This window comes from Protopterus annectens, chromosome 8.part0 (genome assembly GCF_019279795.1).
Source record: "Protopterus annectens isolate FY-2018-M chromosome 8.part0, PAN1.0, whole genome shotgun sequence".
NCBI lineage: Eukaryota > Metazoa > Chordata > Ceratodontiformes > Protopteridae > Protopterus > Protopterus annectens.
This window is the reverse complement of record NC_056741.1, coordinates 666,556,563-666,574,853: the sequence shown is the minus strand read 5'-3', so window position 1 is coordinate 666,574,853 and position 18,291 is coordinate 666,556,563. Positions and strand designations below refer to the sequence as shown.

The 18,291-nt window shown below is 36.5% G+C and overlaps 1 protein-coding gene across 2 annotated transcripts in view; it reads right to left on the bottom strand.

Moving 5' to 3' along the window:
• The window catches only part of LOC122808039 (immunoglobulin kappa light chain-like), a 134,774-nt gene that overhangs the window by 109,180 nt on the left and 7,303 nt on the right, over nt 1-18,291 (bottom strand). For both annotated transcript variants that reach the window (XM_044079026.1, XM_044079027.1), the window contains exon 3: nt 4,525-4,830. In XM_044079026.1, the coding sequence (XP_043934961.1) occupies nt 4,525-4,830 (306 nt within the window). The remainder of the gene's footprint in view (nt 1-4,524; nt 4,831-18,291) is intronic.

Below are 18,291 nucleotides of genomic sequence, written 5' to 3'. Positions count from 1 at the left end.
TAGTGAAATGGTACATTAATTTAAGGACTGATCAAATGAGAAGAAGGTGTAATAAATGTGGAGAGAACATCATGTAAAAAGAAATCTGTGTGATTGAATTGCAGATTATGCAAATAAAAATATATATACATGTTTGGATTGACTGACATGGGATACAAGGATAAAGATTGTTAAAAAGATAATAATAATATAATAATAATAATAATAATAATAATGGGAAAGGAGACAGCATTTCTAATAATGAGATAAGGGAAACTGTTGCAAAATGAAACAGGCAGATGATGAGGAAGCACTGAATAATTTGGTCAAGGAAACTAAAATTTTATTTAAAAAGAAGAACAAAGCACTGGGAGAAGAAAAGTATGCTAAGTTAGCTTTAAGTATTCTGTTTTGCAAAGACATCATCAGAAGATGAAACTTGAAATGAAAATAATGAAAAAATGAAATCTGTGGGGACTACAGGGAAAATGGAGGAACTCCATAAAGGGAAAGCCAAAACTGTTTAAAATGATGAATACTGAACCAGAAAAGTGAAAAGAGGGTCGAAGATTCTGTAGCTTAAAGTAAATAGCATTGAGAATTAGATTAAGAGATGTATGATGTTATACTGGTCATTGAAACAGGATTCAGATATAGGTGTGTTTTTTTCTTCACACTGGACCCATTAAATGGCTCCTCTGCCTTTACCAGCTACCTGATGTGCTCTGGATCTCTCCTGGGCTGGATTAGAGTCTAGTAACCCACTTGTTCCTGCCTAGGAAACCTAATCAGCCTATTAATTTTCCCACTGGTGAACATTTGGGGATACATACTGGAGAAGCTTCAGGGCCACTAGTGGGGATTGCTTTTATCCCATCTTCAAGGTCATGCTCAGTTGGCAGTCCAAAAGTGAGACATGAAATGTTCATCAGTAATGGGCTGTTATTTGCTTCCACATGTGATGTAAGCCAGTTTGAGACCCCAACTTATGGAGAGATACTACATGCAAATTTCTTGTTTCCACTGGGAAATTGTGCTTTGCATGAGTGCCCCTAAATTTATTAACAGACAGACTATTATTTAAAGACAATATATTTATTGTTATTATGAAGTAAAAAGTGGTCATTAAGTAGATAAGATTCTGGAACAAACTATGCAGACAATTAAGAAGGTATAATGTCAGGAGGTATTATATAATAAGGAAATAAAAAAAAAGTGTAAAGCAGATTGTGCCACAATTATAGTATTATTGCAAGTACTTAAATAGTTTACTTATATTGTGTTTTGTCAAACTGACTGTTATTTTGGATAGTTCTAAAACTGCTTTCCTTCTAGAGAAAGACGGTTTTATGTATGATGTTAGATTTATGATTTTTTTAAATCTTTAGGCTCTTTGTCCCTTTTACTGTTGATAACTGAACCAGCCAATTATACTAGTGCCTACTAAAAAGCCACCCAGAGGGCCATCATTTTTGCAGCCTTGAGATCTGCTTGTGTCCTTGCCAGCATTGCTGTAATGAGGAACTTTATTTAGCCTAACATGCAACCTGCATACTGTGAGAATCACAATACCTCCGCTACACAAATGCATGCCCTCAAGTCACAGGCCAGACCTACCTCCTTCCTCCACAGATCTTCAACAGCCACAACCTGCTACTCAGCCTTTTAGAATGATGACCACTCCGATCCCGCCTGCCAATTCCATCAACCATCCAAGCCACGATTTATTTTATTTTATTTCATATTTGTTATCCAGGTTAGTCCTACTGAGTTTGCAAACAAACCCATTTTCAAGGGTGACCCGAGGGGAAAAGCCCCAGCAAACATAAGTAAAAATAAAGTGACAATATACAAATACTAAATAACAATCACAATACAAAATAATTGTAAAAAAGAAAAGGTTATTAACTATTTGTATTGCATTGATAGTAAGCAGCCCATTTTTAGTGGACACCCAAGTGGAAGGAGCCCCAGCAAATATAAGCAAAGATAAACATACAGGACAAAACTATTAAAAACAACAATGCAAATATGAAATTAATTATAATGAGAAAAACAAAAGACAAAATTATAAACATTAAGGGTTACACTGATACCAGTGATCGACATTTGCAGTGGTCTAAATGGCCTTTATCCCTTTATGTCATGAAAGTTGACAAAGTTGGTAAAAGCTGCACTCTCTAAAGCCAAAAACACAGCATCCATGGGACCGGACAACATCACAGCCTGCGGATTTTAAATGAACTTCAGAACGAACTGGCTCCCCACTGAAGCACCATGTTCAATAATAGCCTTGTATCAGGCTTTTTGCCCACTGAATGGTGCACAGCAACAGTTATCTCACTCCACAAAGGGGAAGCCACCACTGATCCCGGGAACTATCGACCTATTAGCCTGACAAGCCTGGTCTGCAAGGCCATGGAACGTATCATCATGGAACTCATAAACAAAGACGTTGGTAACCTCCAAACTCTGGATCCCACACAGTTCAAGTTTGTGAAAGGCAGATTATGCCTTCTGAACCTGATCAACTTCTTTGAGGCAGTCACCAACGTCATAGATGATGGTAAGGTGGTTCACACAGCCTATCTTGACCTCGCCAAGGCTTTCGACACCATCCCCCATTCTGGAATTATAGCTAAACTCACTAAACTAGGTATAAATCTCTATTCACAAGATGGGTTGCCAACTGGCTCACTGACAGAACCCACACTGTAAAAGTTGCAGACTCCAAATCTGACCTCAAAGCAGTGACAAGTGGAGTACCACAGGGTTCCGTCCTGGGACCTCTCCTGTTTGGTATCTACTTCTCTGAAGTACAGGCTAACACAGAAGGCCTCTGGCTAATGACGTTCATAGATGACTGCAAACTAGGAGCCATAGTCAAGGCCCCAAATGATGTGGACATCCTACAGAAGGACCTTGCTGAGACAGATGCCTGGTGTCAGAGCCATGGCCTCAAGCTCTATTCCAAAAAGTGCAGTGTCATCCCCTTTAGTAAAAACTCTGTGCCCATGAACTACCACATAGGCAGCAATCTACTTAACACTGAATGTGTGATAAGAGACCTTGGTGCCCAGGTGGACAGTAGTCTCTCCTTTGATAGTCACATCGCCACAGTAGTCAGGAAGTCCTTCTACATGGCACACCTCATCATAAAAGGGTTCTCATCCAGGAAAAAAGAGGTCATTGTTCCCCTCTACATGACACTCATTAGACCCATTATAGAGTACAATGCCCCTTTTGGAATGTACCTCACAAGACATCTGCAGTAGCTGGAAAGGCCACAGAAGTACCTCACAAAGATGATTACTGGCCTCAAACAAATGCCCTACACTGACCATCTCAAAAAACTCCAGCTTTACTCAGTAGCATATCGCCTACTCCGAGGTGATCTCTGCCTAACATATAAAGCTATGTCAAACCCACAGCTGTTGGACATGCTACACCTAAAGAAATCCCAATCCCTCCATGCTATATGCTCTAGGGACCTAAACCTTGTCACCACAATAAGCAGAACATGCTGGAGGGATAGATTCCTGACCCAGAGATTTCCCATACTCTGGAACAGGCTACCCATCTATGTCAAGCAAAGTTCTTCATTAGCACTCTTCAAAAAAAATCTTGATGAGTGGATGGGAAATAGGAAATACACCCAGGGGATCACTTCTATGTCTCTGCTCGACAATGGTACAGGAAAATAACTTTCTTGGGTGGCATAAGCCAGGGAACCTTGTTGGCTAGGCTTATGTAGGCCCTTGGGCCGATAGCCTAGTACCTACCAATGAAACTATGAACCTATTTATGACTTTAATAATACACTCCAACTATTTCTTTAGTAAGTCTGATGTTATCCTGAGCTACCACCAACTAAAGCATATGAGGTTCATGTGTAATGTCAGTCCGAAGGATGGCACTCCAGGAATGCTGCACTATAAAAGGCAATACCATAGTGTCAGCACTGGACCATAAATCCAAACATCTGCTTACGGGGCTAGAATGTGCCACCATCTGATCTTCATAAAATCCAACAGAATTGTGATTCCAGTTGAGCAACTGATTTTTGTATGTTTTGTAGCATTCCTGTATTTACTAATGTAACAGTATGAAAGAACTATTCACCATATCATAATTCTTCCAAAAGTAATTACTGTAAAGAAACAAAACTCTATGTTACTTATAATTTGGTGCCACAAAAGTCAGTAAAAAGCATGACTCACACATATACATGCAATTCTAATATAGTGTTCACATTTTCAGGCTTCCTGTATTCACACCAATACTCTGTTTTTGTATTATGAATCACACGCATCATTTAGCAGAAAATCTTTGACTTATGATAGCCTTTGTTCTACTTACTTAACATTTCTATCTGATACATACTTAGCTCTTCAAGTCTTAAACATAAAATTAATGTTCATTATTGCTTAGACTCATTGGATATTTTTACATTAGAGTAATCATGGCATTTTAATGCTATATATGTTTACAATAATACTCCATTAGACAAAGCTTAAACTTAATTAACATCGAGACCCCTCCTACCTTTCCATATGGATTTGCTGATAATTACTCCGGAAATGTCTTCTACCACACAGGTATATGTCACAATGTTTTTCCACAGATCAGGGGCGATTGTTAACTGGTTACAGATACTCTTCTCACTCTCGGATATCCTTATACTGGGATGCATAAGCCCACTCATTATAATCCCAGAAATATTCCAAAATACGTTAAAGTCTTCAGCAGAAATATTGAACACTAGACATATAAGAGTCACTGTTTTCTTAACATAAATTTCATGAGCTGAAGGAGGCAACACAAACATCACTGGTGAGTTTGCTGGCTCATCTAAATAAAAATATATACAAACAAAAAAATAAATATTTTAACACAATTGATAATGTTGAAATATCATTTACTAACACAACATGCCATTCATTTATAATTTATTTTGTCAGTAGGCGTGCTGATCCTTGAACCTTCTCAGCAATGTGGTGTTTCAAACTGACACAGCAGGATGAAATAACTGTATAAGCATTCATATAAATGAGAACAGAATATTACACAAGTATAAAAAAGATACATACACCATGATACAACACTAGGAAGACATACATGAAACTGAAAATAACATTTCATTGTCTGATATTATAGAGTAAGGGAAGAACAAGAATTCTTGAAAATACTTTCATAATGTGTATTATGAAGAACAAATGATCTTTATAAATGTGACAGATAATGGACACCTGTAGATATGTGAACATAGGCACCAGACTCAAAAGTGACTCAACATACAAATTACATATCTTGATGGGTAGATCACCAAAAGGAAAGGAGTAGGGGAAAACAAATATCACACAATCATTTTCTGTGTAGTAGCAGCATTTAATATACTACAGTTACTTGCTTAGATAAAGTGCACCTCAATTCCATGTACCTCTACTCGTTTAGAATAACTGCATGGAGGTGACTTTGAGGTTATTTAAGGTTACTTGTAAGATCTTAATAAAGTCTTTATCTCCAGCCATAAGGTCAAAGACAGTCTGAATAGTTCATGGAATACTTGCTATTGAAATTACGATGGTAATTTATTTATTTATTTAATCATTTTTGATGACCAGGGTAGAGCACTGATCTACAAAGATCACTTTCAAAATTAGCCCAAGAGATTACAGAAATGGTAGAACAAACAAACGAACAGACATCTGAACAATATTAATATATGACATATGCAAGTCTAAGAACTGGCAATAAGTATAGGCTATACCAACATGGTAGTATGCAAAAAATGTTGTAAATAGACATATAGTTAAGGTACACATTATGGAACAAAACAATAATGGAAGGTTAAATAATTAAAGAACATCTGTTGAGTTGAACAGGACAATATTTTATGTAAAGGCATTTAAAAGTTAAAAAGGATAATATCACATAAGCTACTGTTGACATTAGGAGCAGTTAGCTTTTTTCAAGTGCCAGGTAGTGCCGTTTTAAGGTTTGGAACGGGAAGTTACTAATCTTTTTTTGAGTGCAACTTGTAACAAATGGGTACTGTGGAAAATGTTCAGTTTTGTAATAACATTAGAACATATTCTAATTTGGGAATTAAAATATTAATACCCAAGACCCCTTTTGATATAGAAAAGAGCAAGTTACTAAGCTAATAGCTAACATTAAGTTCCTTGATTACACAGTCAACACAATTTTGTTCATGATATGCTAAGCACCAACAAATGGCACTGACAAAAAGGGAAGGGCTGCACAGAAATGTCTAGAGCAGGTTTGTCTACCTGAGTGATCATAAAATGCTCTCTAACTGTTGTAATTTAGTATGAAGGAAGCCACAGGAGTGTGAAATTAATAATTCTTTTGATGAGTTATGTTGTTTTGAAGCAAGTGTGAGCATGAGCCTGCTAGTATGGTTCTGTCATGATTATTTAATTGAAACAACACTTAGTGCAGCTGTTTGGAAGTAAATTTAAAACAGATACGCTGTTATTTACTGAATGTAACAGTTTCCTTATGCAGACAACCTGACTGATTCATTTTAAGGTTGAAAGGGGAAGACAGGAAAGCTAAAACTGAGGGAGAGAGAAGACAAGGGACACACAGAAGGAAGATATTATGAAGCTTGTGATGGAGGAGGTAGTAGAGGAAGGCACTATGATTTTGGAAAGGTATCTATCTATCTATCTATCTATCTATCTATCTATCTATCTATCTATCACTATCTACCTATATGTATATATATATATATATATATATATATATATATATATATATATATATATATATATATATATATATGTGTGTGTGTGTGTGTGTGTGTATATATATATATATATATATATATATATATATATATATATATATATGTATATATATATATATATATATATATATATATATATATATATATATATATATAGATATATATATATATCTATGGGTACGTATCACTTCACCTAAAACTCATTTCACCTAAACTCAATTCACCTAAACCAAATCCCCTAAAGTTCATTTCACCTAAAACTCATTTCACTGACAAGTAATACAATAAGGCAAATCAAAAGTATATGTCCTTTTCCCCACTATAGTGTGATCCTGGTGTTAGTATATATAGTTAGGGGGATGTGGGGGTGCAGCTCCCTACATTGGGGGTGTGTGGGGGTCATAGTCCCCTACTTATTTTGGTTTTATGTTGTTTGGTTTTGTTTTACATTATTTGGTAAAAGCCAACTAGGTGTGGGGGGGTACTGAGTTTTAGGTGAAATGAGTTTTAGGTAAAATGAACTTTAGGTGATATGGTCTTGGTGAAATGAGTTTTAGGTGAAGTGATGCTTACCCATATATATATATATATATATATATATATATATATATATATATATATATATATATATAACAAACCAATGTTGGTGAAGGAATAAAGGAAGAGAGTGTAGCGCAGGGGCTTATAGAAGAGTTAAGGAGTAAGAAATGGGCAAAACATAAAAAGACAAGCAAAATGGACAGGAACAGTATGGTGGGGCTGTTACTGAAGATGGATACAAGGCATGCAGATGGCAGACAGACCCAAAACATAGGGGGTAGGGAGGTGAGAGCACAATTTTCACCCTGGCCTGGAGGACTTCAGTTACCCCCCCCATCTGATGGACAGGAGAACAATGGAGGTGTGGGCATGGAAGCCTCTTTCTGGTCAGCTAGGGTCAAATAGCATTGCTGTGTGATAGCCGTTGGTCTATTTACAGTTGCTTTTTCCTAAAAATGAAATAACTCTGGCTAGTGTAGGACAGGCAACTACAAGTCAAGAGCAACACTGGAGAGAGAGAGAGAGAGAGAGAGAGAGAGAGAGAGATGGTAACAGTTAACATGACACCCCCACCCCATGTAGAAAATGGGAAAAAAGGGAGGTTGATGGGGATGATCTCTCTATGTACATTAAGCTAAAGCTTTAGGAGAGTTGCAACACATCTGTTAGTTTCACTGCAGTCAGTAAAGGGCTATCATTTGCAATGAGTATGTCAGGAAGGTGACCTAATAGTTAAGGTGTTTGCCTTACAAACACAAGGTGCAGGGTTTGAGTCTCACAAGGCATAATTGGCTAAGTACTAGTCAATGAAGCTTGTGTAGTACTTTAGAAGTACACTAACAAGTTGCAGACTGGAAATGAGCTATGATGGGAAGGGTAGAATTCCTGCTATATATATTGCTGCAGTCTGGAAGTAAAGAACATATAAACTACATTAGTGTGCAAGAGGCAGAGAAGAATATAAAAAGCAAAAAGCAGTAATCGCTTTATAGTAGCAACACATTAATATTATCTTATATATTCTAATTTATCCAGTTTATTCAAAAGTCATATATCATTCTGTCAGTGCAGACCCACACATTTGCTAATTATATCATTCATTTTCCTTAACATTATTTAGTCAGTTTATAAGTGATAACATTTTCTTTGCATTACTTAAGCAGCTGTGAGTATTCGACAACAGGCACATATTCACAAAATCAACAATACCTTCCACATACGCAGTGTAGTATGATGTTTACCTGTGCACACATCAATGTGGCCAAATCCCAAAAATTTAATATACCTTGCTAATGTTAATCATAATAGAATGTTCACATAGAACATATGGCACCATAATTTGATTGAGTCAGAAGAAATAAGACATATAATAACAGATATCAAAGAAAAAACAGTGATATCACATCTTACAGAATGGAAGAGGGTTGCATGGATGCCGGTCACAGTGTGAGTGTGCTCTAATCAATGTATTATATTATATATATGTTAATGCTTAGCAGGATGAAATTAGTAAGGCTATGTGGGTGAGAAGAGGAAGGCATATCAAGATATCAGGGTAAGTTTTAAGATATAGGTTCATAAGTACATACAATGACTGCTTGCTCCACATAACCTTTTGAAATTATGTCAAGTAATGCAGCTACAGTCTTTCTAGGATTGGTAGCACAGGATTCAAAATTTATTTCCCAGGTACTTCTGGAAATTAAGTAGACCTGGATGCAAATGAATGACATAGCCTTGACTGCTGTTTCCATCACCCCTGCACAAGGCATCAAAACAATTACTAGACATAACTTTTTATTTGATATGGCTGACTTTTTTTGTATATCCAGAATGTATTACTCAGTTATCATTTCTTTGTGTGAAGTTTGGGGATCGATGACTTTTGATGGCAGGGAGCAAGAGAAAAGGGGGATTTGTTGCCTGTGATTGAGAGGTACTTATTTTCTGAGAGTATTGCTTACAAGTGTTTTTTTGTAAATTTCAAAAACACTCGTGCAATAACAATGTTGTGCAACTCATACTCTGTCCCACGTGTCTCCTTTTAATTTTTGATGATGGAGAGAGAAACAAGCAGAGAATCAGGAAAATATTAATAATAATGTCAACATTAGATAAGCCAGTGGGCCTATACAATGTGTGGGACAATGTCATTCAAAATTAGATAAGCCGGTGGGCCTGTACAATGTGTGGGACAATGTTATTCAAAATTAGATAAACCAGTGGGCCTATACAATGTGTGGGACAATGTTATTCAAAATTAGATAAGCCAGTGGGCCTATACAATGTGTGGAACAATGTTATTCAAAATTAGATAAACCGGTGGGCCTATACAATGTGTGGGACAATGTAATTTTGCCTTTAAATACAGAAGTATCAGATGTAAGAGCTTTTCTCCTACTAGGAAGAAAGGCATTTTATGATTTGGCTTTCGAAACTAAGATGACATTGGAAAGTTTTTGGGGTGGTGAGAAAAAAATTAATGTATACACATGGAACAATTTTATTTTTATGACATAAAATAGATTAAAAATATAAAAGCCAAAATTTAGTCCAGAACAAATCTGGAATAGAGTGGCTTGGAGAAATTCTTGAATAAAAAATGTGAAAAAGTATCAGATTAAAAAATATAACAGAGGAATATGGACTGGAGGGTGGAAGTGCATAGTGGTTTTAAAAATAAAAGAGGGGAGAATACAACATTTACTGATGCCATTGATTTAGAAATTAAATAAATTTGAATTTGAAGACAAAATAAAATTATAGAATGAAAAATTATGGATGCATGTTATTATATACATCCCTGAAAATGTTTTATCCAAGAACTGAAGGAAGCAATTAAAAAAAGTTAAAAGATTTAAGTTTTTAATATGAGGGGCACAATTTTATGTGGAGACTGAGGTTAAACATGCATGTAAAAGGGTTTATGTTGTTCAAGTCAGTGAATGAAAGATTATTTATTAAGAACAAGGTTAATGAGAAAACGGAAAATGAATTCTTAGATTGCCATAAAGTAATTAAGTTATGCAATGAATTTAACTTATTTTGCTTATTTGTGCTTATTTTGCCTTTGTTTTCTTGGAAACTCTAACTGGATTTATCTAAATCCCTATTCAGTAAAAGCCCAGAGAGAGAAAATTTCCTCAGATTTTTTACAAGAACTATCAAGACTGCACAGAGAATGTCAGTACACAAACAATATATACAGTATGTATTCACAAAGTACATGATGTATTTTACAGTGGGTATTAATTTTCAGAGTACATGCATGTTTAAACAGTGTTTATACATTTATACATATCTATATATCTATATATGTCTATATATATATATATATATTTTTTTTTTTATATATATATATATATATATATATATATATATATATATATATATATATATATATATATATATATATATATATATATAAAACTATCATGATATATAGCATCAGGTCCCCTTCACATGGTCGACAGTTCATATGATCGACACTCATTTGGTCGACAGTTCATTTGGTCGACAAGCAGATTTCCCCCCTTCCCCAATGTTGTGCAACCCTGGAGTTGATATATATAGTTAGGGGTGGGGCACAGCCCCACATTAGAGGTGTGGTGGGCGAAGTCCCCCACCTAAAATGCTTGTCGATCAAATGAACTGTCGACCAAATAAACTGTCGACCATATGAACTGTCGACCATGTCAGGTAGACCCATAGCATCATATATCTTATTTACAAAGTTACCTTATAAGTCTAAGGCAGTTGAAGTATAGATGCATTTGGTAGTGCAGCAGGGAGGGGATATATAAAATCTATGTGTATGTTCATATGTATAGATGCATATGGCTATAATATCAAATACTGAAAGCTCAAAAGAGCAAACAAAAAAAAGATCAATCCTTATAGATCAAATCCAAATAACAATAAAAAAAAGAATAACATTATTATCATGTTGCTTTCTTGTTTGAGTTTTCAGAAACTCGAGCATATGGTTCCCGGCCACATGAAGTTTGAATTTCTGAAAGATGGATAATATGCTACAAACCCATATACCCATATATATATATATTTATAAATTATATATATATATATATATATATATATATATATATATATATATATATATACATATATATATATATATATATATATATATATATATAGACACACATATATATATATATATATATATATACACACACACACACACACACACACACACACACACACACACATACACCCCATTTCATTCACTGAATTTCCATTTCTCCAAAAATGAAATTGCTCTGACCACTTATATGAAAATCCACTACTCTGAAACATCAGTTTACTGAATGTCATTTCCGCGAAACATTTACTGTGATGCTGGCAGTGCAAGATGTACAATTATATAGTGTTTATGTACCTTCTAGTGCACCGTACCATTTCAGTTGCATGGCGGATATGCCAGTAGGTGTACAGCTATTTACCCTGTGGAAAACAAATTGTACAGTACTCATATTTTTTAAATGGAGATCACATTACAGTGTAGATGGATAAATCTACACTTGTCAGTGTAGTGTGATTTCAAAGTTGGTATATATAGTTTGCAGACAGTGTGGGAGGCTCAGCTCTCCACATGGGGGTTGTAGAGGGCTTGCTCCTCTACAAAAATCAGAAAGTATGTGTTGATGTTTAGGTCAATTTTAAGTAGGTGTCATGTTGGTGTTTTGTAGTTTGGTAAACTGATGTTTCAGAGTAGTGTATTTTCATATAAGTTGTCTCTGCAGTTTCAGTTTCAGAGAAATGGAAATTCAGTGAATGAAATGGGGCATTAGTATTCTGACTCTGAAGTTGTTGTGCCTCAATGAAAGAGTGACCATTAAAATACACACCTATAAATATCTTGCTGTTTTTCAGATAGCGTTTAATCATAAATCATAAACAAAGGCACACATTTTAGAGAGAAACACACTGCTTCTTTATAGAGTACGCAAACATGTATAGGCAGCAATCCTCTCAAACAATAAAACATAAACAAATATGACATCTGTATTCCACCATGAAAACGTACCAAAGAGTGGAAGGGTAAACACATCTGTGCACACACGCATATGCATACACATACACAAGTAGACACACAAATGCAAACTTATATATATATATATATATATATATATATATATATATATGTGTGTGTGTGTGTGTGTGTATGGATATACATATATGTATATTATTTATTTATTTATTTATTTTACATTTGTTGACTAGGAATGTCTGACTGAGCCGAAGCCCTTTTTTAGCAGAGGCCCAGGCAGAAAAGCTCCAAACTTAAGACAGAACAAAGTTAAGCTATGATAATACAAACAATATAACATTTCATGGACATTTAAGATCCACTTGCAGTAAGGCTAAGATACTTAAAGTCAAAAGACAAACAAGGAGTATGTACTGAAATACAATTGTTATATAAAATATATATGGTTGCGTAAAATATATATAAATATATAAAATATATATAGTTCCATAAATTAATATAGGTTTATGCTATTCGATGGGAATTCAGAGGTTAGATTTTACCAATTGATATTAACATCACCTAGTATTATTGTTTTGTTAACCACTGTATATTATTGTTTTGTTAACCACTGTATTTGTTAGTAATGATAGAATACTTTCTCGTGCGGAAATATTGTTATTGGTAGCATGTAAATAACAGTAATGCAAATGCTTTTAGGTTTGTTTATTTTTAGAAAGATGACTAGAATTTCAGCATTTGCAGATGTTGGCAGGTTCTGGGAGCAGGGAGAAAGACTGAGGGCACTGGCATATAGAAGGGCTATGCTCCCAGCTTTCTTTTGTAATCTGTCTGCAATGAGGATGCTATAGGCAGGGGAAGAATTTCTGAGTCATTTCTATTTGGTTTAAGATATGTTTCTACGTCTTCTACTATGTCAGGGGTATAGAGAGAATCATTCTTGGAAGTGGGATTTTTACTGCATATGCTACAAAGTTCAATTGTTACTATATGTAAAGATTTAGATGTGACTTTGGGGGAGGAGAGTACTGTAGGACATAGGATGGGGTGGATATCCCCACAAAAAATGATGGTTAATGAGCTTTACAGTTAACACTAAATTTATTTAGTTATAATTTTTGTTTCGGCCATCACTGAATGAAAAGGCTGCTTAAAAAAAACTGTAAAATGCACTACAGAACATTTAGAAAGCCATGGCTTTTAGAAAAAAAACATAGATTATAGATTGTTACTAGGGTAATGACTGGGGGGCATCCTTTCTAAGCCTAGCCACCTTTCCCAAAAGAAAAATTATGTCTTGTATCAGAATAGGACACTGACAGCCAGGCATTTATAAGCTACCTCTGTCCATAAGGGACACGGGTGCCAGGCACAATGTAAATTTTGTATTCTCCATCCACTGGCCTAAGTTGCACTTAAACTGGGCAATACACAAACTCAGCTTCACACAGATGGGAAGCCTGCTGCATAGGAGGAGCAGCCTCTGGGACACATATCTGTCTTTCCAGCATATTTTGTTTAAGTCACAGACAAGATTCAGGTCCCTAGACCTTGTATTTCTGGTGCTCTTTGACTTAAATTGACTTTTGACTAAATCTAGGTGCTTAGGATTTCCCTTTCTCTTCCCCCCTTGGCTGACCCAGTGTGACTCAAACTGAACTCTACAGTTCCCTACAAAACGGTGTCTACAGGACTGCAATCAGTTTCTCTCAGCATTTAAGCAGATTGAACTCTACAGTTCCCTACAAAATGGTGTCTACAGGACTGCAATCAGTTTCTCTCAGCATTTAAGCAGATTGAACTCTACAGTTCCCTACAAAATGGTGTCTACAGGACTGGAATCAGTTTCTCTCAGCATTTAAGCAGATTGAACTCTACAGTTCCCTACAAAATGGTGTCTACAGGACTGCAATCAGTTTCTCTCAGCATTTAAGCAGACTGAACTCTACAGTTCCCTACAAAACGTTGTCTACAGGACTGCAATCAGTTTCTCTCAGCATTTAAGCAGAGTAGGTTGCACACAAAAAGCATATGTTAAGCTTTCACTTACAGTGCTGTGTAATTAAGCAGGTCACCATTTTGGTCAGCCTTAGGGCTCTTTTTTCTACTTGAGTGTTTGCCTCCTTCCCCTGTAACCTAAGAAAACTGATTCTTACATTAAGAGCTATAATACTTACCTTATAGCTTTAGGACACCTTAGGAAACCTTGTAGACTGCAATAACCTGACATTTGAACAAGTAAGCCTTGTAAAATTTCCCAAAATTGTGTACTGTTGGTCTGTCTTTCCTGCTAAACATAAGTGATATTACAGTGTTGAGTGCAAGTAACATTAAAATTAAAGTACTGAGTGCAAATAACATAGTGCTGAGTGCAGATTTTAGGCCCTTACATTCAACTTACCTCTGGTGTGGTGTCTTGAGTCAATCAGGGTATTCCCTGTAACCACTCCTACTGCCTTCTCTTTTCCCCCACCCCCCTCTTTCCTCAAAACAGGTTAAACTGCTACAATTCAGTACAGGCATCATTTTCAAATCTAGGTGCTTAAGATTTCCCTTTCTCTTCCCCCCTTGACTGACATGGTGTGACTCAGAGTAAGTTTCTTCATTGTATGGAGTTTTTTGTGTAACTGAATGACTTGCTGCTAAATTCTGATTCTGCACAGACTGCTCCATTTTTTTTCAAAGGCTCTATAAGTAGCTAGCGACTTTAATGAATTTCTGTGGTAATATTTGTGTTTATACTGAAACTGTACCTAGAGAAAGTGTATAATCAGAGCTCCTATTTGCTGCATGTGTTTTTAATGTTTAAATTGCACACACACATTGAAGAAGTGCTTTTATGAATTGATTAACTTGGGCCAGCTATACCTGAAGTGCTTTTACTGGCAATTTTCCAGTTGTACAATTTATTTAGTTTTTCTGGTATATCTTTAAAATCTGGCAAGTGTTTATTTACTGCATTGCTCTCTTGCTTAGGTTTCTTAACTATAAATCTTAGTTCATTCTGAACTACTGTGCACTCTCTGTGCTACTTTACTCCCTCACCCTCAAACCTTTCTGAATGTATTATTATAAAATAACTGCCTGTTGTTGCCTTCATGCTTACCCTAGAATCACTGTTTTTCTCTTTTCCTAGTTGAACTCTACACACAAAAAGCATTTGTTAAGCTTTCACTTACAGTGCTGTGTAATTAAGCAGGTCACCATTTTGGTCAGCTTTGTCGCCTCACAGCAAGACGTTGTCCTGTTCGATTCTCAGCTAGAGCGTCTTCTGTGTGGAGGCCTACTTGAATGGGCGTGCCTTCGTTGAAGGTTGTGCGTCAGGGCTGGTAACTCGGCACATAAAAATCCACTACCAAACATTAGTGGACCGGAGTTCCACTGTGGCGACCCCTAACTGGGATAAGCCAAAAGACACAACAACAGCCATTTCGGTCAGCCATAGGGCTCTTTTTTCTACTTGAGTGTTTGCCTCCTTCCCCTGTAACTTAAGTAAACTGACTCTTACATTAAGAGATATAATACTTACCTTATAGCTTTAGGACACCTTAGGAAACCTTGTAAACTGCAATAGCCCCGCTACGTTCACCCTTGCTACACTCGGGCTCTCTTCACTCCCCTCCCTGCCCCAATTCCATCCCACCCCCCAGTACCTCTAAATTTATAGCACTATAGCCACCATCCCACTTTCTAGATCTCATCTGCTTTCATCTGAGATAATTCCTCCCACCCCCATTCTTCTACCTACATTTTAATAGCACCTATTAGCTTTCATCTGGCATTCTCCCATCCCCCTTCCAGTACCTTTACCTCACCACTCTATCTTCTGGTGTTGCTTTACCAGGTAAAACAGTTCCTTAACTCACTAGCTGAATCACAGATAATGATATACTCCTCTTTACTACCCCTCTTGTTCACACCATGCCTCCTTACCTTGTATGAAAACCAGTTTCTCGCGGGATTTCGGGTCCCAAAAGGCCATACTATCATCCCAGCTGTAAATCCTCCCACCTTCAATCATACTTACAGTCCAGATCCTATCCAACATCTTGTTCAGTGTATCAATATCTCAACCCCAGGCACATTAGCTCTAGATCCAAATACTACAACAAACTAATAAACAAATTCCTGAAGTTCATCACCAAGTATAGACTCAACCTAATACTTGTTGGTGATATTCACCCCAACCCTGGCCCACCCACTTCAGATACACATACCTCCTCTACTTGCAATCTAAGCTACAAACCTACAATTAATAGGCCAACTAACTCTCTCCTAGCCTGTCATCTCAATATTAGAAGCATTAATAACAAGGTACATCAATTGCATGCACTTCTGGATGTCCACTCCCCTGAGATTCTCTGTTTATCTGAAACCTGGTTAAAACCTAACACTAAAGACAATGAAGTGTTACCACCTGGGTATAACATACACATGCTGGATCGTGCTTCGAGGAAGGGGGGTGGGGTAGCTGTACTCTATAAATCTGAGTTGAATGTCACCATAGATGTAATACAACCACCTCAGATTAATAACTCAGAGATTCTTGCCACCAAATTGCAACTTAATAAAAATAAATGCATTAATATCATCTGTATGTACGTTCCCCCAGGTAACAATATATCTACACTTGAAGATATCCTGCACTGGCTATCATGTCATTACCCCTCCAAAAACTCTACTACTTGGACACTTTAACATAGACTGGGGCACCTGTTCCTCAGAATCCCCAACCACTCATATTAACCTGCATGCATTTACACAAATTATATCCACTCCTACCAGGATAGGTAAACCCAACCAAAAAGAATGCGTACTTGACTGGGTACTCATAGTCAACTCCAACTGTACACCTTTGGTACCCTCCTTGATGGCCTAAGCAATCACCTTCTCACATATGTAATTAAGCACAAAGCCATTAATTCCCAACAACCCTTACTCAGAAAGGATAGAGACAATAAAAACTTTGACCCTGCCAAATTGCAACAAGAACTAAACTCATGTAATTGGTCTACTCTAAAACACCTCCCCTTAGAGGAAGCAGTAGCATACTTTAACAACAAATTCCTTGAGATCTTTGATTTGCAAGCACCTGTTCATTCAAAGAGAACCAAGGCAAAAACTGTGTCATGGCTTTCTAAAGAGTCTAAACTCAAAATTGCCCTTAGAAACAAAGCATGGGCTTTATGGCATTCTTCTAAAGACCCCCAAGATCACATTAAATACAGGCAATCCAGGAACAAAACCAAAAAATCAATTTTAAAAGACAAAAAACAATACTACTGTAATTTACAGAGAGTAAATCAAAATAACCCTCAGAAGTTTTGGGCTGGTTTAAATAATCTACTACATCCTGGACAAACATCAACCCCAATCCCTGCTGCTACCATTGATAAAACCCCTGAAGATGTTTCTGACAGTTTTAAGTGATTCTTTACTGAGACAATTCAAGCCCTAGCTAGCCAACTTCCTCCTAGCTCCCCTGGTCCTGAAAGTAGCACCCCTAGAAACATACTCGCATTCAGCTTCCAACCAGTCGCCACTTCACTTATCCATACCTTGATCAAAAAATTAAAACCCACTAAACTTTCTGCTGATCAGCTCCCTGCCGTGTACCTACAAAAATCAGCTGATGCTATTGCTTACCCCGTCTCAATACTAATCAATCGAACCATAGTAGAAGCTAAAATTCCCTCCATCTGGAAAATATCCTATGTAATCCCACTTTACAAAGGAGGCAGCTCTACTGAATTCTCCAATTATAGGCCAGTAGCTATACTATCTCCACTGGCAAAGATTATGGAAAAATGTATTGCACTCAGTTAGTTATTTTTATGTGTAATTTGTAGTTTTTCATTTTTATTACAGCCTTGTATTTCAATTACGCAAACCAGTTAACATCACTTTACTATTGTTTCTGTGCTCTCCTTAGAACGCATATTACTAGTGATGCATAAGCAATAGTTTTCATTGGTCATTTATCCCT